Below are 23,336 nucleotides of genomic sequence, written 5' to 3'. Positions count from 1 at the left end.
GAAAACATCGGCTCGGCGGGAAATTTCAGTAAAAGCTGAAACATGTCTTGGCTTTAGTAGGACGTCTTTGGAGACGTTTATTTATGTTATGTGTGTATGAAATGGACGATTCGCCAGTCTCAATAAGGGAGCAAAAACGGTGTGCTCTGTTGAAGTGGGATGGACTTCTACGGGCTACGTTGGAATGAGGATGGTGTTTCTAGGGCGGGTTGAACTCGATAGTCCACGATTGTCTGTGGGTGCACCAGTAACGTGGTCAAGCTGCGCGTCCGTAACATTACGGGCTTCGATAACCTGCGCTGCCCAACCTTCCCGTCAGTATGAGGGGCAGCAGACGCCACATAGCCGCAGCCGCTGAGTAGGTTGTTAGGTCCCAAATAACGATGGCGGCTGTGTGTTAGACTTAGGACCTTAGCGGTGGTGGTATACTGGGAAGGATCATGGTGCCGTCTCACGCTGAGGGTCCTAAAAGCTTTCATTGAAAATAGTCACATTCTGGACGCTGTTGAACCTTCCTCCTTCGCCTGCCCCCTCCCCTCCCCCCTCCCCGGCGCAAATCCACGTGCGTAAGAGACGAATGCGCCGTCGATAACGTACTGATCAATGCCCAAATGTTTCCCATCTTTTGCGTCGTGCGCCGTCGATCCCACCACGGCCCATTGGCATTCAGATCGGTGTCTGCCCCGGAGGCGGCCGGCGCTCCGGAGTGGCGCGCTGCCCCAGGATCGGTGTCTGCCCCGGAGGCGGCCGGCGCTCCGGTGTGGCGCGCTGCCCTAGGACCGGTGCCCGCCCCGGAGGCGACCGGCGCTCCGGTGTGGCGCGCTGCCCTAGGATCGGTGCCCGCCCCGGAGGCGACCGGCGCTCCAGTGTAGCGCGCTGCCCTAGGATCGGTGCCCGCCCCGGAGGCAACCGGCGCTCCGGTGTGGCGCGCTGCCCTAGGATCGGTGCCCGCCCCGGAGGCGACTGTCGCTCCGGAGGCGGCTGTCGCTCCGGAGGCGGCCGTGGCTACGGTGTGGCGCGTTTCCCCAGGATCGGTGTCCGCCCCGGAGGCGACCTGCGCTCCGGTGTGGCGTGCTACCCTCGATGCACGCCTGCCTGGCCTATGTCGTCGATACGGTTCGGCGGGGTGTGACGCGCCCGCCAGGGACGGCTCCAGAACGAGCGGCGGGGAAGGGCTCTCGGCACGCTGACATAGGTTAGAGGCAGAGTTCTCTACGGGTGCGAATTGCTTCACCCACTGCACCCGTTACCTATGGGTTTGGGGTCTTGCGCGACCGTTGCATTTTCCCTTCCTGTTTTACCTCCCATTGGTGTCCCTCCCATTTACATCTTTACAGGAATTAAGCTTTACATTAGGGAGGAGTTTAGGGCAACGTTTTACCTAGTGCACTTTTCTTGCATTTTATTTGCGAAGCTAGTGTAATGGAGCGAATAGTGATGAAAAGAATTATCAGCACAGATAATGTGACATTTATTTAAGTACGTCTCACGCGTTTCTTAAACACTTCACCAATGCCCGTAGACGTACCCGCTGCTTTCACGAGATCTGAACCCGCACAGCCCGGTACACATTCCACGCGCCTCGGTACCCATGGGCTTAGCCCAATCCATGCAGGCCTTTAGTAACCCGCACAGCCCGGTACACATTCCACGCGCCTCGGTACCCATGGGCATAGCCCAATCCATGCAGGCCTTTAGTACGAGGCAAGCACCAGCGAGGCAACCGGTCTCGTGGAGGCTATGTATTGGTCGCTCTGACGCCGGTGCTGGGTGCGCCCCTGCGCCCTCCAATCAGCGCCGTCACCGGGCTGGCGCACGGGCCGATTATGGGGAGGACCTCCTGCGGCGGGCGCCCGGCGCCGCCAGATGAACACCGCCCCCGGCGCAGTGGGGAGAGGTACTGCGACGGAATGGCGGTACGAGCGTCCGTGCTCCGTCCGAGCTGAGCTGGCCCACACCCACTCGATCTCGCCGTCGAAGGGGGGGGGGGGGGGAGGGGACGATGGCGGCGGCGGCGGCGGCTGGGGAAAATGGGCGTGGTCAAAGGCGAGACGCGTGTAGCCGCTACCCGTCGGCCTGGGTAGATGCGATTGGGCAATAGCAGACGTTTTGTTCGGGAACCGGCAATTATTTAGGTCCGCGACCTGGACTGGTTCTGTTAATACTGACCGGAGCTTTATGCCTCAACGAACGATCGCCATGGTCATTTCAAGACGGAATGCTTTAATGAGCTACCATGTGGGATGCGGCAGGGGCGTGGCAGGAACTCGAGCCCAGGACCAACAGGTGTGGAGCGCGATGCCCCAACCACCTCACCCCACCGCTCCCCGCTCTTCTCTTAATTAATCCGTCATGCGTGCAAGGGTTAAACGAATATATATATATATATATATATATATATATATATATATATATATATATATATATATATATGATCGCTCTGGCGACGCTGCTGGGTGTGCCCCTGCGCCCTCCAATCAGCGCCGTCACCGGGCTGGCGCATGGGCCGATTATGGGAGGACCTCCTGCGGCGCGCGCCCGGCGCCGCCAGATGAACCCTGCCGTACATACGTACATATATATATATATATATATATATATATATATATATATATATATATATATATATATACACCAGGAGGCGCTCGTTAAATCACGCTGCAGTGCTAACTAACGATTATGCTGACGGTCAAGGCGGGCGTGGCCTCACGTTAGGCCACGGCGGGCGTGGTCTCATATTAGGCCATGGCGAGCGTGATCTCATATTAGGCCATGGCAGGCGTAACCTCATGTCAGGTCATGGCGGGCATGACCTCATGCTAGGTCATGGCGGGCATGGCCTCATGTTAGGCCACGCTGCCGGTCGATCAAATCGAGCTGCCGCCTTCCCTTGCCTGCACCGCGCAGGTACGTAACCCTCTCCCCCGGTGGACTAATCACCTAAATAAGTGGGACGCGATTGGTGGGCCGGAAATTACTGCTGCATTAGCCGGGGATCCGGGGGTACGGCATCGGCGGAGACACGCTGTCGAGCTGGCGGATCCTCGCCTGATGGTGGGGTGGTTTGACCCCTCTCCCCGCTCCCGTCGCTGCCTCCCCGCTCCCACCGCCGCCCCGGTCGATCTTAAAACGCAGCGGGCCAGATCAAACGTCGCTCGCGGCGCCGGCGTCGGTGCTTGCTTTAGGAGCGCGCGCTGTCCGGCCGACCTGCCGGTCGTGTCGGGGTTGTACGCCCGACTGGCGGCCGTGCGTCGTGCGTTGAGGCGGCGCGGTGCGGCGGCAGCACAGAGGTCAATACGTTGCTGACCAATCGTGGGGTCTCGGGGTCGTGGGTCTCGGGGTCGTGAGACGCACCGTCGCGGGTTCCGGGGATGTCACTGGTTGAGATTGGGATGGTGTTTTCCATTTGTCCCATTGAGTTTATAGGTGCGCCGGAGCTATGTCCCTGTGGAAGAATTCAAGCGAAGCCACGAGTTCCCGAAGAAGGCACTGTGAGAAAGCATTGGACGTTATAATACCCCAAACACTTGCGATTTGTTGCTGTCCTGATATTGCTGCTGAGTCACGAGTGCCTGGATTTCCATGCCGTTTTGCTTGGCAGTGCATGTGGAATATCGGGTCTGCTGTGTGATGTCCATTCGTCCACGCATGCATGTATAGTTGTTATTCGTAATACAGCTCTTTGTATACGTTCTCGTCTTTGTGGTCGCGCCTATAGCGTCGCATCCTTTATTTTGTGGTGTTTTTTTGTCAGTTATGCTATAAAACCACCAGGCAACTCACGCCTCGCCGAAATGTCTAAGGAATATTGCATTCATGCTACTTTGTTAGCGAAGCAGATGTGAAAGAAATGCACACATTAAAGAGAGCGTTCCACTTTTTTGTGGCTTTGAACTGAAGTAGCCGCCCAGCCTCAGCCCGGTCCGGGGCACTAGCCTCAGCCCGCTGGAGATCCGGGACTGGACAGGATTATTCCATTGATCGCTGCACCGATTGGAACTGCTGCGTCGGTTGAGGCAGCGCTGGGCGGATGTCATTATCGGTGTCCCGTGAATGATACTTGATTTGCTTTGAGCTTCTTTCTCTCAGACGCTGTTTCGTGTGACGGGATTTACGTGCTAACGTGCGGTCTGAAGGTGGCCTGTCATTGGCCTGCTCAGTGATGACGTCACGTACCGCTGAGTGCGCCCTCAGTTCTCATTTGCGCGGAGTTTTCAGCAGTTGGGTTTCCTCTGGATGCCTTAACTGTCCCGTTTCGGTCAATATATTCTGTCCGCGCTCAGTAAGGCTCCTGTGAAGTTGTTAGCCTATGAAAGGCGACCCTAAAGCTTGGTCTTCGAACTTGCGAGTGGCCCCGACCTCTGATGAACTTTTTTGTGGGTAGTTGTCCAAGTTTGTGGTGGGTTCCATTATTTCGATTTGAGAGCGGTTCCAATAGCGTCCGTCGGAGGCGTTTTGTAAGCCCGCATGACAGGAGGGTCACCATTCGAGAGCCTAGACTGGATAGGCTTAAAGTTCGGACACATAATGCGTACAAAAATCGGTCATTTTGTCAATCGGCTATCAACTAGGGGCATTTCTAGGACTCGTTCAATATGATGTGACGACGGAGTGATAGACGCAGAAGCACATCCCTGAGATAAATTGTTAGGCAATACAACAGTTGAATTTGGGGTTGCAGAACAAATTCTATAGGCATAGAGCCAGGTTTGAGGGTCAGACCAATATCAAAACCAACAAGCTTTTTTACTAAGGTGTTGTTGCGTGGGGTAGTTTCTGGTGCTCATTTCGAATATATTGATAATAGAAGCGTCAACAGACATCTTCTATGCACTTCTTTAAGGTCAAAGTAGACCACTGACGTCAAATGACCCAGGTCATCGTTTTGTTTTTAAGATCATACTGCCTGGCGTAATCCTTGACGCTTATTCAGATGCAAAAATCGGAATAATCTTGTAGAATTTTAATCACCATGACTTCCTGAAGCGTTTAGAATTTCGCCGACCTTAAATGAACACCAGTTACCTTTTGCTTAAACTGGATATTGATGTGGACTTTGACCTTATTTGACCATGTTTTACCTGAAGGACATCACCCAGGAACCTCAGATTTGGACTGCTGAGTTCACATACAGGCCAATCCAGCCTGTAAATTTAGTGTCTCTACCTCTCCTACTTTTTTGGATCTGGGGGGATTAGACTGAACCTTGCACCCGAGGGAAAGGTATTCAGTCGGGCATCCGGGCGCGTATCAGGGGACTTTTGCCGGTGAGGCAAGTCCGCCGGTCGCCGCTGCAGGCGGACGACTTCGTCCGCGCTCAATATATGGAACCTTAACTAATTGGAAAATAAATGTCATGGCGGCCATATAAAGCTAGTTTTCGGTTCTCCTGGTCTGCACGCTTTTTATATCCACAAGTCATCCAGAACAATCTGCAAGCAGTGCAGTTTCCTTGAATTGTTCGCGCGTCTCGGCGCCTTCGCATCCTTTCCACCGCGGGGGTGAAATTCAACATCCGGTGATGCATTTTATGCATGTGACTAGGCATTGCCTCATTTGAAATGTGACAGGTCACGCCCGCTGAATCGGCTATCGCTTCATGATGTGATGAAGCGTTGGGGCATTGCTGTGTGGGCCACTGTCACAGCACACACGGCTTGTACCCGGCACCACGTCGGACATTTCGCCAGTCGTGACCACCTTCTCGTATCTCCCATGGTATTTCCAGGTCTTTGGGCCGTATCGGGGAAAATGCAGCGATAGTCGATAGCTTTGTCGAAATATTGTCATCTAGGAAACGTGAATTTCACTCACCATATAAGCGATGACATCAGATATGCGCTGAACCTGATGGGTGATGTGATGGGTCCATCAAGTATGCGCCGAACCTGTACTTTCTGGCATGCGCTTCGGCCAAAAAATGTTCAACAATTGTGTTGTCATCTTACAGGTTTCAAATAGAAAGAACCTCTTCTTTAGGCCGTTACGTTAAAAAAAAACAGAACCAGTAGTGTTAGCTTTTTATCATGGAGGCACCACTTCTGTTGGTATCCAAAACAGCCTGGCGCCAGTGATGCATAGCCGAGTGTCATGCAGCATGCTCGCTGGGGCCGATTCCAGCGAGAGCTGGGAAAGAACCAGTCGGTTCGAACCAAGCCGTGCTGCTCACGTCACTGGAAGATGGCTGCTGCTGATGTTTTGCGCTGGAGCGCGGAGGGACGCAGGGGCAGAAACGCTGAGCTGAGCTGCCTTCCTCGCGGAATGGGGGAGACTCGCCATGTATGTGAAACGCAAGGCCGCCATCCAGCGTCAGCTCGCTCGGAAGGACGGTGCCCGATCCATTTTTCCGCTGTCTCTCATCGATACAGGTGCCGCTCATGATGTTTCCACGGTGGTGTCAGACTTGTTTTATGACATTTTGAGGGCTTATGTGACGTGGCAGCAAATGGTGTCTCATCATGCCGAAGCGTGCGGTTTTACTCGATGATCGACTGATCAGACGGCCCTAGCTTTGAGGCTCTGGCTGCCAAGCACGATATTATGTTGACGGTTTGCGGACTGAAATACGTTTAAAGGCAACTTGGTCCACGGAATCAGCTGTTTTTGGTCCTCACTGGATCGCCTCTTACGTTTCTTGTTGATTCGTAAGCACAAGCGCATGCAGCTGTTCGAAATGTTCGCGCTATCAGTCATTTTTAGCCCTCCTATAAACAGAAGGGGATTTATCGTCAGGTCTGAACCGTGGTACAGCTATTTACTCTCAGAAGATTGCCGGCGTGCTTGTTAATGGCTTCGACTCGACACTCGCCCTTTGAGCAGCAGGATGAAATGTGCGCTTTGGACGTCACCAGAGTCCATTTCGAGCAGTGTCACCGCTTCGTTCCGGTTGCCGTTGTCGGAGGGCTGATTTCGGTAAGCACCCAGGCGTCGTCTGCAATGTAAGGGCCCTTCCCGCCAGAAGTCGTCGCCGCATCTCCGTCACTGGCGGACGGACTGGAACTCGTGGCTCAGTTCGCTGCTGCCACACGAATGTTAAGCTCCTCATCCAGTCGAGACCTGCGCACTGGCCTGCTCGGTTGGAGTCACCGGTGACGTCACCAGGACGGTGAGGTCGAGGGCCAGGCGGTGCCCTCATGCAGCGCAGTGAATCGTATCCCAGTCCAGTTACAAAGGGGGTCTAAAATTTCCCATAAGTCGATGTTGTTGTCACTTTTTTACGCCCTGCGTAATGATTCCTGGTATCAAGGCTGTTTGCTTATAGATACTATCCCAAATATCCTTTGGCCAATGCACATAATAATTACGTAAAGGAGCAAGATTGGATGAAAGCAAAAGCTTTCAAAGCGGTTCAAAATTTCAGATGCGGCACATTCGTAAAGAACTGCTAAAAACTTCCTCACTTAGCTGGGGCTTGCAATGTTGCATGAACTCGCCGTGGTCTGCGGGTTCTGCACATGATAAACTGCCTCGGGCGGGCGAAGTGGCGGGAGGGCGTGGCCTTAATTATTTACAAGGAACGGCTCGGACATGACACAGCCTCGCCGAACACATTGGAATTTCTTATCCGTCTGTGCCGCTTCATTATTTCAACAGTTTGGTAACATTTCATGTTTTTCTGTCGGGCGAATAGTCGCGACGGCGGTCGTCTATTCGTCCATTCACCACCATTCACCACCGCGTGGTGTGTGTGTTCGTTCGAAATAATGAAATCATGGCTTCTGGTGGTTATATAGTCATGGTGACTGCGGTTTTTCAGAAGTCTGAAGTGTTGAAATGTGGAGTTCCGTCCGAAGCGTCACAAAGGGAAACGTATCCATGATCTGTCGTTTCAGTAACGGGATCGTACTATTATCCCGGATGCAATTCAGAAGGCTCTCAATTTACAACTTCAAAAAATGCGCAGGACGAAATTTGTTCGCAACGTTAAAAACGCCCCATCTGGCAGCCGATGATACGGCTGACGGAGGACAGACAGTTGTCGGGCGCACGGCCTGTCCTGTGCGCGGAACTCACGATTCTGAACAGGTGCACGTGTTGCCCTCCTGTCCGAGGCCTCGTGGCGTGCGTCACGGACACGGACTGGTCCTCCACCGGGTGGCAGCGACAGCGCCGACTGGCGGCGCCGCGACCGCCAGCCCGCCAGCCCGCCACCCGCCAGCCCGCCAGCCCGCCGCCCTCCGAACCGGCTCGTCATGCAACCAAGCCGTGGCGCCTCTGAGCCGCGTTTTTGTGTAGTTAACAGCGCACCCAGTCGGACACCGACCAGAGACGTCAGCCGTGGTGACCGTCCGCCTCCAAAACACCAAGGCAATGGCACTGATCATGGTGGGCAAACAGTGTGAATTTCGTTCGGCGTCACGGGCGACGGCAACGCCCCTCCCCTCCCCCGCTGTGTTCGGCTGGACACGCCGCTCTTGGGCGGCAGCGTCCGGACGGCGGTCGCCGGCCTTCCTGATGATAACATGGGAAATGGCCGGGCGCTAAGCGGCCTGACGAGATGGCTGACATCGGCCGCTCCATCAGGCTGACGCCAGCCGCTCCATCAGGCCGACGCCGGCCGCTCCATCAGGCCGACGCCAGCCGCTCCATCAGGCCGACACTGGCCGCTCCATCAGGCCGACGCCAGCCGTTCCATCAGGCCGACACCGGCCGCTCCATCAGGCCGACGCGGGCCGCTCCATCAGGCCGACGCCGGTCGCTCCATCAGGCCAGTGCCAGCCGTTCCATCAGGCCGACGCCGGCCGCTTCATCAGGCCAATGCCAGCCGTTCCATCAGGCCGACGCCGGCGCTCCATCAGGCCGACGCCGGCCGCTCCATCAGGCCGACGCCGGCCGCTCCATCAGTCCGACGCCGACCGTCCCATCAGGCCGACGCCGGCTGCTCCATCAGGCCGACGTGGCCTCTCCATCAGGCCAATGCCAGCCGTTCCATCAGGTCGACGCCGGCCGCTTCATCAGGCCGATGCTAGCCGTTCCATCAGCAGGCCGATGCCGGCCGCTCCATCAGGCCGACGCCGGCCGCTCCATCAGTCCGACGCCGACCGCCCCATCAGGCCGACGCCGGCTGCTCCATCAGGCCGCCGACGCCGGTCGCTTCATCAGGCCAATGCCAGCCGTTCCATCATGGCCGACGCCGGCCGCTTCATCAGGCGCGATGCTAGCCGTTCCATCAGGCCGACGCTGGTCGCTCCATCAGGCCAATGCCGGCCGCTCCATCAGACCGACGCCAGCCGCTCCATCAGGCCGACGCCAGCCGCTCCATCAGGACGCGCCGACGCCACCGCTCCATCAGGCCGCGCCAGCCGCTCCATCAGTCCGACGCCAGCCGCGCCGCTTGTGTTCGGCGGCCGGGCTGCGTTGGCGCGCCGGCCAGGACGCCCCTGTTTCAGCCACAGCGGACGTCCAGGCTGTTCCTGTAGCCCAGTGGGGGTCATGTTTGACGACGCGTGATCAGTATGGAGGACGCGCCGTGCGAGGCACGCCAGGTGGGCCATCGGCTGCAACATGACAAACATTTGACAGTACCAATTTTTTAACATGGGGTTCGGTTAACTTAGTTGGACCAGACTCGCTGGCTTTGTACCCTATCGGGAAAACATTGTGGTCTAAATGTGTCACAATATTTTAAATTTTATTGTAATATCAATTTGCAAGCCGCACCATGCTTGCCGAATGTGTAGCCCACCTTCCCGACCTTTCTTACAGCGCCGTATGTTTAAATCCCTCCAACTGATGACCGACGTGGGATTTTGCGCCACCAAGAGTTGTTACATGTCAATGCGTCTTAAATTAAGTTATCAGTTGCTATGCGTGTAAATTATCAGCTTTCGTGCAGCCTTTGACGTCTATTCGCCACTGTCATTTTGGACACTTAGTATGCGAAAATGTTCCTCTCACTCATCTTCGTGCTTGATTCAAGTTGGAGCCGTAGTCAAATCTGGTGGTGAACGAGTTTTCGTTGAATCAAAGTTGAATTGATTCATTGAGAGTTCGTGTGATTTTGAATCGGATTTAAATCAACCGTGTTGACCTAAGCCGTCGACAAGTGGGCTTGAATAGAAGTGAGAATAGCAACAAATAGCCGCATTCTGTCAGCTGGTGGTACGCGGCCAGTGGAGGGCCGAACATTTCGGCCTTTCAAGAGAGCGACAAAGACGAGAGACGAGAGAATGTCTCCCTGGGCTCCGAAGAAGCCCGGTCGAGCCCCGCCGGCGCCGCCACGCCGCGGCGGCGAGGTCCTGGGGTGAGCGGCGAGCTGTGCCGCCGCTCAGTGACGCGCGTTGCGACTAGCGTATCGACACCGCTGATAAGTCGACAGGCCTGCCACAGCGTGGGTTAATCCAGGGGGATCCTGGGAGCGAGGGTCAGAATGACGCGCGTATTGCGCGCCTCCACGCGGTGTGACAGAGCGGGACGTCAGAACCCGACGCCCGGCGTCTGGAACTGAGCCGACTGAGCGCGCGCTGGCTGGAGACCGGCGGTGTCAAGTCTCGGCGCCTCGAGCGCGGCGCCGTCAGTTCAGGCCGCCCCGGGGGTCGGAGTAGCTCGTCGTGCTCTGTCGTGCTGTCCGGGCGGGACGATCCTGCCGACCCCTGTCGCGCCCGTCCGCCGCCCGTACGCGGCAGCCGCCGGGGCTCCGCGCCTCGGTGACGAGCGGGGCCCGCTGGTTGGGCTCGCTGGTCCGGGCCGCTGGTCCGGCCGGCGCCCGGCGGCTAGCGGGGTCTGCTGGTCCGGCCGGCCCTCGGCGGCGAGCGGGCCCGCTGATCCTGCCACGCGGTAGGCCCGCCCGCCCGCTTATGGGGGCCGCCCGGCCTGCAGCGAACGTGCAGCAGCTGCGACCGCTTCGACATCGCAGCCGACGCCCACCTGAGCTTGCGTTTTGACGAGCTGTATTGGCGTGGACGGGACCGAGGCGGTGGTATTGATTATGGAGGAAGGCGTAGCCATTACGTCATTACCAGCGGACGTATCGGCTGGTTCAGTACCGCACTGCTCATGCTCAGACTTCAGTTGATTGCGGTCGACGGTTCGTTATTGCGTGTGTGTGATTTAATCGTAAATCCAGCGCCTATACCCCGACCCCGTCCAGGCGCGCACACCTTTGCACACAATGTGCCCAACAATTGTCGAATGTGGCGTGCAAAGCTAGTGTACGAACGCAGTTGTGCTGTAAGCAACGGCATGGTGTGGCGACGCTGACGTGCAGCTAGGCTGGAGGAGTGTGGAGTCCATGGCCTGGTTCAGGCTCTCCATTCAGACCGCCTGATGCGCTCTTTGTCTGCGGAACTTCTCCCGGGATCACTTTCCGTTATCTGCGAGAGCTCTGAAAGAGCCATCAGCTGGAGTGCCCTTGGAATGACCCCCGCCGCCCCACATCGTTGGACCGAACTCGCCGTTCATGACGGCGTTGCCCCACTCGGCGCGTTACGGAGATCGGTAAGCAACGAGGCGCAGCTGTGGTTTTGCGGAACGATTGAGGCGAGGCGTTTGTACCACGGTTGGAGTAATTATTTGACCTTTCGTTCTCGTCCGGTGTGCTGTATGACGGAGATCGGTAAACATCGGGGTCCAGCTGTGGTTTTACGGATTGATCGAGATGAGGCATTGGTGCCACGGTTGGAATAATTATTCGACCTTTCGTCCTCGTCCGGTGTGCTGTATGTACACACGTTAACATACTTAAACACCAGACGAGGACAATAATCTGAACAGTTATTCCAACAGGTCCAGTTGCTTCACTCAACCTTGGGTCTGCGCTGCCCTTTGATACGTGGTGCCCATCCTTCCAGCGTCCCCTGAGCAATCTTCAGACCGGGTTCCGCCCGCCTTGACAAGGCATAGGGTGCAGCGTTAGCCGTGTGATGGACACCAGTTCCCTACGTGGAGCAAGCACGACCCGGGGGAGCCTGTCGGCGGCAGCTGCCAGTGGGCCGGCGAGACATGGCCGATATTACCTGGGTATTCCTGGATACCAGCACGATCACAGCGGCGGCTGACGGGAACTAGGGTCGAGTGTCCGGATCGCCCCGCCCCCGGGCCACGTGACACGGTCCGGCCGCCAGGACTATGCTCTTCACTGGCGATGCAAAGTATTCCTTACATATGACGTCATGATCCAGTCCCATTCACTGCTCGCCCGAGAGGCGAAGTAAGTGCGTTTGTTTACAAGTAGGTCGTTGCTGTTGGCATAGCAACGCATAGCCGCGGTCGGTGCGCTTTTCCTAGTCTTGTTTGTCTGGCGAATAAACAGGCCTCGGTGCCATGTGGATAGTGTGACCACAATGATGTCGTTAGCCTTAGACCGCTTGTCAGTAGCTTTGCATTCCAATGATATCCAAGCGCGCCATTCTTGCGCGCTTTATTTCTCTATGGGGTTGAATCAGCTGATTCTGCTGGTGTCCATAGTTGCAATTAAAGGTGTCCTTCATTGGCGTCTGTCTGCGACGCCACCCCCAGGCGCGAAACTTGGGTCGTCAGTCAATGAGGAATCGGGCCTAGGTCAAGTGATGTGGTTCAGCCGCCAGTTCACGTGTCTCGATCGGGCCGTCAGGTCACGTGTCACGGTCCGGCGGCCAGGTCACGTGTCACGGTCCAACCACAGGTCACGTGTCACGGTCCAGCCCAGGTCACGTGTCACGGCCATATCATGACTGGTCATGCAGGGGATCTCATCGATATAGCTTTTCAGCTGCCGGTAGTTGTTAGTGAGGCTAAAGAGGATTTATCCGGGATGCTGTTCGATTGGGAGAGGCAATTGAGTCGTTCCACCCAAAGGTCGTGTGGGACGCTATTCAAAACAGAGCACATGGGCGTCATAAGGTCAGGGTTGTGGGTGCACCCTAAAGCCCAAATTATCATCACCAGCAGCATCAGAGCATATCACAGTTTAGCAGCGCTGTTCGTGAGAAGCTGCCTGGGAGGTGGAGATGCTGTGGGATGTTTTGAGCTGGCATCCGGACGGACGCATCTACCGACTCCGCTCCGGGCTCGTCTGCCGCCTGCCGTTGTCCTGCCCTGTCCTGCCCTGTCCTGTCCTGTCCTGTCCTGTCCTGTCCTGTCCTGTCCTGTCCTGTCCTGTCCTGTCCTGTCCTGTCCTGTCCTGTCCTGTCCTGTCCTGTCCTGTCTTACCCTGCCCTGCTCTGCCCTGCTCTGCTTTGCTTTGCTCTGCCCTGCCCTGCCCTGCCCCGCTCTGCCCTGCCTGTCCTGCTCTGTCCTGCCCTGCCCTGCCCTGCCCTGCCCTGTCCTGCCTTGACTTGTCCTGCCCTGCCCGGCGCGGTTGGGCTGCCAAAGCAGAGCTCTGACTCCACGGCGTCCGAGCGACCTGTGACGCCTCAGAAGGCCTGCCGGTCGCCCCAAAGGCTGTGGAGTGTCGGTTACACCTGCCTGCAGATCCAAAGACCGGTGCACCTCGTGCGGCGGTTCGTATCACCCGCACCCAGCCGCACGCGTTCGCGAGCGTCGCCGTCGCTGGAAACTCGGGTGTCCGGGTTGACTTCACTCCACGCGCCAATGAGCTTCACCGCTCGGTGGCCAGCGTCGGCGGCGGCCGCCCCGCGCCGAGCCCTGTTGCAACCGCCGACAAAGAGTCCGCAGGGGATTACAACTCGAGATGGCCCGCTGGGCGGTGCTCCGCCGGGACAGATTGGCCGCAGCCGCCCGGGCCTGAGATCCAAGGAAGGGCACGGCGAGTCCAGCTGCGGGCCGGCCTGGCGCCGGCGGCGCGCCGTCCCGACCGCTCACTCGAGAGGCGCTCCAGCATCGGGCCGACATCCCGGTGATTGCGCGATGCGAGGCCAGGAGGCCGCCGGTCGCATGTCGTTGTCGTTGAGCGAAGGAATCGATAGGGTCGCAGCAGGGCGCTGCCTCGCAGCGTTCTTCGCCCAGGCTACAGGTGAATGATCGCCGCTGACGGGGCCGAGGCCTGATCTTATACGGCACTCTGAGCAAGTTAGAAAAATTGCCACCTAGTGCGCTTCGCCTCTGTTGTATGACGTCAGTGTTTATGGTCTGCTGCAGGAGCTCGTCTTGGTGTGATTGGCTACTTCTGGAACCACGGTAAAGGTACACGCTGCCGGTTTTTATTTTGTGTTTTCCTTTCGCGTGATCCCTGTAAATAGAGCAACGCGTCTGCATGGAGAATGAAGCGGAAACGAAGTCGCAAAAAGCCTGTTGTCTCCGGTTTTTCTGGGCGAGCTGGTCAGCTATATGCCTCCCGGGATCATTACCGGCACTGCGATCAGCCTCAGTGCCCTGCCCAGCACGCACTCGAGCGCACTGATGATGAGGCGTCTACGGCGCAGGCGGCGCCTCGTTATCGCAGGTAACGAGCCAACTCTCCGGCCGCGTGCCGCGCGCGCAATCGCGGAGGAGCGTCAGCGTCGGCGTGCAACTCCCGCGCACCTGGGCGGCGTCGGTGGCCGGCGTCGAAGCCGATGCTGTCTGGCTCGACCCGGTCCCCGCCCGCGGCGGGACGGTCGACCCAGACGGGTGGCACCGAGATTCAGCGGTCGGCTCAGACGCCGGCGGGCTTTGGCTGACGCGAATGGTGTGCTGTGGAGGCTGCTCTGGTTCAAGCCTCCAGGAGCCACCCACGCTACGGGTCGTGCCCATTTTGAATGCATCGCTTGGCGGGACTTGGGTGTCTGCTGCTCTCAGGACAGGCCGCTCCGGTCAGGACGCGCGGAGCCCCAGCAGTGACAGCTCGGCATGGACAGCCTAGTGGACCATGGAGTCGGGAGAATTGGTCCCCTTCGGCATACGATGAACCTGCGGGACGGTCCGGGCGTCGTGAGTCACATCTGGCAGGTCGTACCTGACGCGTGGGTTTCCCCGGTCGTGCCGCTTCGGTCAACGGGCGTGCTCGTCCGAGCTAGCCTGCCGCCGCCGTACTCAGACCCGCCTTCCATCGGTGGTCGGGTGACGCAGCCGATCAGCAGGCCGGCCGCTGGCGGGCCGTCTGGGCCCACTGGGCGCGCCACACGCTCGGAACAGCCCGCCGATCCCGGCCACGCTAGCCGGAGCCCGGGCACGGGCCCGAGCGCACACTGCGGTCCGGCGCCGGGCCGGTCCGCAGCGGTCCCGTGCGACGCTGCATCGCCGCGCCGGGTGACCGGACGCGCGCGCCCGCCGACCCCGCAGCCGGTGTCGTCGACGGCCGGTCAGGCCGTCGCTGACGGGTCCCGCCCCGGCCGCGCCGATGGCCACTCAGTGCGGAAGCCCGCCGGCCATGGCCGTGCCGACGGCCACGGAGCGTCGATGGTCACTCAGCGTTGAGGCCCGCCGGCCCTCTGGCGGTGCTCGTGTTGCCCAGCCATGCGAGGACGGCCGCCGGTGGATGGCAGGAGCCGCCCGACGGCGCCGGACCCCGGCCGCTGCCGGCAGACGGCAGGCGGGGTGACTGGCCCGCCTCTGGTGCATGGCACCGCAGGTTTTAGTGCACTTCCCCGGTTTCTCGGGACAAATTAAATGATGCAACCAAGCCCTGCCGCACGCGGTTGGGAAATTGGTACTGGCGTGAATTTCCGCACTTTTATGCATATTTGAAATGTAAATCGATCAAAATGTTGTTCTTGGACCACCTTTGCTCACTTAAATAGTTGCCACAAAGAGCACTGCCGTACATGTGGACCGTAGTTCAAGTAATCCAACAAACTGGTTATGATAACTTCGTAGTGTGCTTAGGTAATCGAACTGTACACCCGGCATTAAATGATGCATTAAACACAGTATAAACGCAGATGCATTCACCTCGTAAACTTAGGTCATATTTACGTCGCGGTGACGTCAGGAGCGCTTCCGATTTTACAGGAACATAAGGCCATCTATTTGGCCAAATTTGGCAGGTGAGATATGGAGGGTGACGTAAAAGGGTAAAATAACTCAAGAAAAAAAAACTGAGGAAGACCTCGCCGTACAAAGTCGCCGCTTTAGTGTTCTGTTGAAACACGTTATGTACATGCTGGAACACAACATATGAGATGTACGTTGCGGCTGTATTGTGTGCCGCCGATCAGCGTCAGAGGGGCAACGGAGGCTACAGCGGGGGCTACAGCTGCGGCGTCCGCTAGCGTGGGCAGCTGACCTGTCGACGCGTGCCGGCGTTTGCCGCCCCAGGTGCCCCGCGGGACGTAACGTCTGATCGACCGCCGTCCGCCGCTGTTACAGGAACTCAGTGCGGTTAGCCATCCGCAAGATCATGTACGCGCCGTCCAAGCCGGGCGAACAGCCGTCGGTAGAGACCAGCAAGGAGTTCATGATGTCGCCCAACAAGCTGCACCTGGAGGCCTCGCTTGACAAAGACATCTACTACCACGGCGAACCCATCAACGTCAACGTGCACGTGCAGAACAACTCGAGCAAAACCATGAAGAAGGTGCGCGTCTCAGGTGCGTACTGGGACCGGGTCGACGGCGCGGTCAGGGGCGCCCGTCACGCGGTGTTCAGGTACGTCCGCCATCGCAGCGGACCTGTGGTGCTGCACCGAGCTCACCCTCGCCAGTGGAGCGAGCCAGCTGATCAGCGTTTTTGTCGTTGGAACGTTGCACTCGGCAGGGGAGGCTATATTGCGCCGCCTGCCTCTCGTCTCAGGCGGGTAGGAAGGGGCCGGTATGGCGTGAAATGAAACTCCGCTCCTCTGAGCTCCGTTGTTCATGAGCCAATGTGGGCCATTCCTTACTTCGGGGTAAGCCCACTCCTTACCTATGACGTCACCACCAAAGCCCATCCTTACCTATGACGTCACTATCCAAGCCCATTTCCTACCCTCCCGAGAGGCGAAGTAAGTGCGTTTGTTTACAAGCAACTCATCGGTTCCAACATAGCAACCCATACCGACGGTCGGTGCGCTATTGCCTGTTTATCTGGGGAATGTGCAGGCCCCGGTCTCATGTCGATATTGTGATCGTGGTGATGTCGTTAGCCACAAACCCCTTCCCTATAGCTTTGCATTTCAACGATATCCCAGTGTGTTATTCTTGCGCGCTTTACGTCTCCACGGGGTTAGATCAGCTGATTCTAGTTAAACCCATATTTGGACTAAAGGCTTCCCCATTGGCGTGTAACTAAGCGCCACCTCATTGGGCAGAGCTCAGGTCGCAGTTACACCACTGCGCTACCGAAAGTCAGCCAGCCAACCCAGTGCTCGTCCCGTCTTTTGTCCGTCGGCAAGCTGTTTGAGGCACTTGCCGAAATGTTCTGTGAACCTGACTCGACTGTTTTGAACCGTACTATTACATCAGATGTCGGTTCAAAGAGCCGCGATCTCATTTGAAGAGGCGTTAGATGTAAAAGTGGTGTATTGTTGTGCAGTTAGTTTTGTTCAATGCGTGCTGCAAATTTTAATGTCTGGATGCTCTTATGATATCAAACGGTTCGCAATGAACATATGAATGCCAGTGACAGTTCCAAATCTGATTCGAAGTTGCGATCGCAGTATGATATTCAAGCTGATGCCGGGTTTACTCAAGCAATAGTGGGTTCATAGTCCAAAGTGGAACGCCTGAAGTGTGTACGGTGTATTCACCTCAGTTCAGGCTTACGTCTGGTCAAGCTTTGAAAATATGATAACACGCACCCGGCTGGCCGATTGAATACCCTTCGGTCGTTTGGGAGGGGTCAATTTAACTCCCGAGATCTCGAAAACTGAGGGACCCAGGCACACCAAATTCATAAGGTAGGTTGGCCTGCAAGTAACCTCACTTTTGTCTGAATTTGAGGTTCCTAGATTATGACTTTGGTGTCAGCTAAGGCCAAACAAGGTAAAACTGTAGACTGGTGTCCAGTGGTGCTCCCAGATCTCCTCATGCCTCCGCTTTGGACCTAGATAGCTATTGTGAGCAAAATGTCGCTAGTTTTCATTGAAGGTCAATGACCTTTTTATCTGAAAGGAGTTAAGGTGACCAAAAACCTTCGGGATTGCTTCTGCTTTGGTATTTGGATAGGCGGCAAGGACTACGCTAGGCAGTAGGTTCCTAAAAACAAATATTGACCCGGGTCATTTTAGGCCAGTTACCTATCCTGACCTTTAATAAGTCCACGGAACATGACTCTCGCAGTCCTTGTTATTAAGAAATTTGAAATGAGCGTCAGAATGTACCTCACGAAACAAGCTCTCGAGTAAGAAAGCTGGTTCGTTTTACCTCGGTCTTATCTTTATTCGTGACCTTAGGTCATTGGAATTTGTTGCAATTCTAAATTCAATTGTTTGATTGCCTAAGAAGCTATCTCAGACATGTATGGCTTCATCAAGCACCCTATTGTCGCATCAGATGAACGATTCCCTAAAAATGGCCTTCGCTGACAGCCACGGCCTAACTGTGACCTGTCAATGAAGACGGTCTCACGAAGTACCTCTGATTTCTATGCGAAAAGATCCGCTATTCAATTGCCCACAGTGGTACAAAGTTTAGCGTGGCTACGCCGCGCCGTTTGAAAAAAAATTCTCTCGGAGGTGGACAAATTGACCCCCACCCGAGCGCGCGTTAAAGTCATGCCACGGAACCGATTTAATGCTATGCGACAATATAATGATTGTGCATGTAGGTTGTAAGTCAAGGTCGCGCTTTGTCAGGATCGCGATGCGTCCCGGAATACGGGCAGCTGGCCGCCCTGTCAATGTTATACGAGTGACAGGCTGCTCGGACTTGAACCAGGTATCCGCTGTGAATGTACGGACACCGCCGTGACTTGGAAAGACCGAAGTCTGATTTCGTTGGCGGTCTAAAAGCATCAATCATGACATCTGACGTAAAATGAGATTGGGTATAAGCTGTACAAGGTTTGCAAGAGCTGGATACCAAACGTTGTGTAGAGTGTAGGACGTACCCTGGTCTGACTTTCCTTAATCGTATAACGTGTTGAATGGGTACGCTTACAAACGGAAGGGCTGTGCATACCTGTAAGCTGGCGAGGTGGTAACCGTCAAGGCCAGATAAAATAAAGACACACATAAACTTCCAAGGATGAACTACGTATCTAGCGTCGTTATCACCACGAATCATGTTAGCGGCCGGCGCTTGTACCAAACTGGTGTGCCACCACCCGTACTCTGCTTTGGATCGTGGGTCAACTGTGTCCACATAATATTATCCCATCCGAGCCGTCCGTGCAGAATTCCTCTTTAGTTTAGTTGGCTGCAACCCCCAGCACACAGTTCCGTTCTTTTGTTCTGTCCCATTTCCTGCTTTCTTTCTCCGTGGACCCTCTGTCATTTGCTGAGCCTGATCGCTGGCACTGCCGAGCCGAGCATGGTCGCTGGCACTGACCGCCATGGCGTGGTCGTCATGTTCGCGTCAAAAGGACAAACGTTTGTGGAAGACCGTCGTCAGAGAGACGACGGATCCATCATGGCGGTCGTGGAATTGTAAAGCTTTGATCGTGCCAGCTTCCCCGCCGTGCTGGAACCCTGCCCGGAGTGCTCGTTCCGGTTTGATGGCCGTGCCTGTCAGATTCAGGTCTGGCCGGAAAAGAAGTCCTCGTGCGCGGAAACAGATCTCATTTCCGGTTGCTTGCACGATTGAAAACGATTCATATCGATGTTAGTGAGATCCTCAAGCGCTTTGCAATGGTAGGTTACAACTTGCTAGTTTTCAGTCATGGTTGGGAAAACGCTGATTTAATCTAAAGAAGCCTGTGTTAGTGAGTACAGTCTAATGTCGTTGTCTTAAGACGGCGTTCATCTTTTTTATAGTTTACGAACGGGGCCAGGTACATGTACAAAACTGATTGTGTGGAATCCCAGCCCCCGTCCATTGGTGGAAAAATGGGTGATAGAGATAATGGCAGGACGGACGCCGATTTGTGCCAGAGCACGGGCGCAAACAAGCCTTCCCGAATCACGAGTATGCGTGGTGCTTTGGAGTGTCTTGGAGTGCCTGTCACAACTAAGAAAAGAATCAAGTCCAGGATCTCGGTTTGTCGATAAAACCAGCGGGAACCAGGGTTTTGTTTTGTTAGAGGAACCGCTGGGAACCAGAGTCGGGGGTTTTGTTTGTTCAAGGACCCAGTGGAGTCAGGAACGAAAACTAGTAACTAGGCCGATGTCTGACGGTACCGTTACTGATTCGGCATTTAGCAGGGTCTGTCGAGGTGAAAACCTTTCGGTGTTTTGTTTGTTTTGGGTGACGTGATGGCGAAGTTCTCAGTGATTTTTGTCGCTGGTGCGGGAGGTTTCTGTTTCGCGGCAAACTTCCGTGTAAATCTCCAGGCACGCTCTCTGTCCATTTAATTCCTGGGCTGTTCCGTTGTCCCCAGATGGGGGCTCATCACTCCAACTAACTCGGGTAGCACGTGGCGGGATGTTGATGCTACTGCCGGAAGGCTCGCTCGCTGGCAAGCGAGTCAGTAGCCCGGGCGCCCGAGATGATATTAGCCGATTGACGTGGCAGTCGGGTGGTGGGTCGCAGTTGTACGTGTGACCGAGCAGTTCAGATGTGACGACCCTGCCGCTGATGGCATGGATAGCCACGCTGTCGCTCCCCGTCTCCCCTGTCGCCCCCAGTGCGGGGGTGATAGGTGGCCATGTCAGACGACCCGTTCAGCTCTGAGCGGCGGCCGCCTGACCAATGTCAGCTGGGCCTGTTCGCGGTGGCGAGAGGCCCCCGCTCCGGTCCCGGGGCACGTCACCACGCGTGCCCGGGCGTGTGTCACGCGACGGGGCGCCGGCGCTCGTCGGGCGTCGCTCTGACGGGGGCGTTCCGGCCCACATCGCCGGCGTGCGCCCCTCTCTATGCATGCCCTCCTGGCGCCCACCGGCCGCTCCTCATTCCGGACCGTTAATCACCTAGAAATGGGAGTGATCTATATTGGTATGGGGTTTTGAGCAGAAATTGTCATTTTGAAGATCATGCGGTGCAGTTTACAGCTCTGCCCTTTTTAAGTTAACCCTTAAATCTAAGTTACACGCTCGCGAAGATGTGCAGACTAGTTAAAGGTCATCTTGGCTTCCACGATGCCAGAATAACGTCATTCAAATCCTGCAATTCCATCGACCATGCGGCGATCAAGGCCAATAAAAAATATCATTGTCGAGTCGCTCATATCTGGCGTTCGTGAGCACGATTTCCGTCCGTTGATGACTGTCAGTTGGCTCTCAATCAGTGTCGTGCAAGGTAGGATGACATAAGCAAACCATGACGCATCGACTAGCATATCTTCTATATAAAGAAATTGCGTTGTCAAGAACAGTCTTTTCCACTTAAAGGTATGCCAAGAGTTATAAATGAGGTTATTTGGTCATGTCTGATGCTTGCTTCAATGTCTTCAAAAATGTGGAACATTCCTTTAATGAAATGCACCCAGAGTGATGCGATATTGGCTACTAAGACGCTGCTGTCACCCTGCTGAGATCACTGATACCCTGCCGGTTTGTTGCTGTTGATATTGTATTAATGGTTGCGAAAATTGTGTTAAGGCAGCTGCCTCTCGCCATTGTATTCTGTTAAACGTACTGATAACGTGCGCACCGCATGACCACGTATGGTCGATCGACTTGTGGCGGTGAATGCAGTGCGAAATTGAGGCGCTTGTCAAGTGTTTGTCGCAATGTTTTTATGCGCGTCCTCGCCAGCAGCTGCTCTTGACAGGCGTCCTGCCGCTTTCAGTGCGCCAGTTCGCCGACATCTGCCTCTTCTCGACGGCGCAGTACAAGTGTTCGGTGGCCGAAGTGGAATCCGAGTAAGTACCGCTCCCCCTCGCCTCCGGAGCCATTGAGCTCCTCATGCGCGCCTCCGGAGCCAGTGAGCTCCTCATACGCGCCTCCGGAGCCAGTGAGCTCCTCATACACGCCTCCGGAGCCAGTAAGCTCCTCACACGCGCCTCCGGAGCCAGTGAGCTCCTCACACGTGCCTCCGGAGCCAGTGAGCTCCCCACACGCGCCTCCGGAGCCAGTGAGCTCCCCAAACGTTCCTCCGGAGCCAGTGAGCTCCTCATACGCGCCCCCGGAGCCAGTGAGCTCCTCACACGCGCCTCTGGAGCCAGTGAGCTCCTCACACGCGTCTCCCATTCGCCGTCGGACAGGAGTGGTTCCGGGCCAGCTCTCTGAAATCCACGTCGGCGCTGATCTGGAGCGGTCTGGGGGCCGAGTCTCAGCGACCGCGCGCGTCCGGGATTTGCAAGCTTGATTAGACGGCGGCGGCGGCGCTGATTCTCACCCCGGGCTGGACGCCGAGCGGCGGCTGGCCGGCGGCTGCTGGTGATTGCGGTGCTGGGCCGCCGCGCCGCCGGCCCAGAGGAGAGCCCCGCCGGCTCACAGGGGAGCTCTGACCACCCAGAGGGGAGCGCCGCTGGTCCAGACGGGAGCGCCGCCGGCCCAAAGGAGAGCCCCACCGGCTCATAGGGGAGCTCTGACCACCCAGCGGGGAGCGCCGCTGGTCCAGACGGGAGCGCCGCCTGCCCAGAGGGGAGCGCCGACGACGTACGGGTGCTGCTGCGCCGCCGGTCCAGAGGGGAGCGCCGCCAGTGCAGACGGGAGCGCCGACGACCTGCGGATGCTGCTGCGCCGCCGGGCCGTCGGCCTGCCGCGCCGCCGGCTTGGAGGGGAGCGCCGCCGGCCCAGGGGGGAGCGCCGCCGGTCCAGAGGGAAGCACCGCCAGCCCAGGGGCAGCGCCGCGGGTCCAGAAGGGAGCGCTGTCGGCCCAGGGGGGAGCGCCGCCGGTCCAGAGGGGGAGCGCCACCGGCTCAGAGGAGAGCGCTGACGGCCCAGGGGTGCGGCCGCGCTGACGGCCGCGAGACCCCGACGGGCTCGCGCCCCAGGCGACATGCGCGGTCGAGCTGGTGATGCGACGTAGAGGCTGGTGAGCTCCGACGACGCGCTGCGCTACTGTGGGCGGTCCGGTATCAATAGTGTTACAGCGTGGTTGGTATGTCTGGCAACGATTTCAGCCTGCAGGTTTTTGCTGAAATGTAACGGCTTGTGTAAAAACGCTCAGATTAGGCTTTTAAGGCCTTTTCGTAAACATGAATTGTTTTCTCGTGATGTTTCCCTTCAGTAAACACATACTTATACCTCCGGTTGGGCTAGATTTCATGCGTTGACATTAGTCACATGAAGCTTTTTCAGCGGTTGGATCAGAACTAGCGTTGAATAGAAAAAAGTAAATCTGTACTCGTCCTAATTGATTGCAGGTTCTGCTTTGAAACTTGGGTTTTAGAGAGGGATCTTGAACTCCATGTGAAGTTTCCGGCGCTCCGAGACTTCAGCTTTGATAAGCCCGCCATCGGCAAACGGCACACCGCCGCATGTGACGCCTGTCGCCCGAACTGAGGCTACCCACGAGGGGTTCAAAGAAAGCTTCGCCTGCTGGCCATTGAAGTCCGTGGTCCGGCTGGTTGCTGTTGAT

The 23,336-nt window shown here is 56.6% G+C and overlaps 1 protein-coding gene across 1 annotated transcript in view; it reads left to right on the top strand.

Annotated features, from left to right (window-relative positions):
• LOC119096357 (beta-arrestin-1) overlaps nucleotides 1-21,672 on the top strand; it is a gene marked incomplete at its 3' end in the record, with an annotated part of 61,086 nt that extends 39,414 nt beyond the window's left edge. The window contains 2 exon segments of the mRNA XM_037219208.1: nucleotides 16,165-16,385; nucleotides 21,600-21,672. Of these exon segments, the coding sequence (XP_037075103.1) occupies nucleotides 16,165-16,385; nucleotides 21,600-21,672 (294 nt within the window).
• Between the last annotated feature and the right edge of the window lie 1,664 nt (nucleotides 21,673-23,336).

The sequence above is a fragment of the Pollicipes pollicipes genome, unplaced genomic scaffold, assembly GCF_011947565.3.
Source record: "Pollicipes pollicipes isolate AB1234 unplaced genomic scaffold, Ppol_2.1 Scaffold_4295;HRSCAF=5057_pilon_pilon_pilon, whole genome shotgun sequence".
NCBI classification, from domain to species: domain Eukaryota; kingdom Metazoa; phylum Arthropoda; class Thecostraca; order Pollicipedomorpha; family Pollicipedidae; genus Pollicipes; species Pollicipes pollicipes.
Note: the sequence above shows the minus strand (reverse complement) of the source record. Positions and strands in the feature narration are given on the sequence as shown.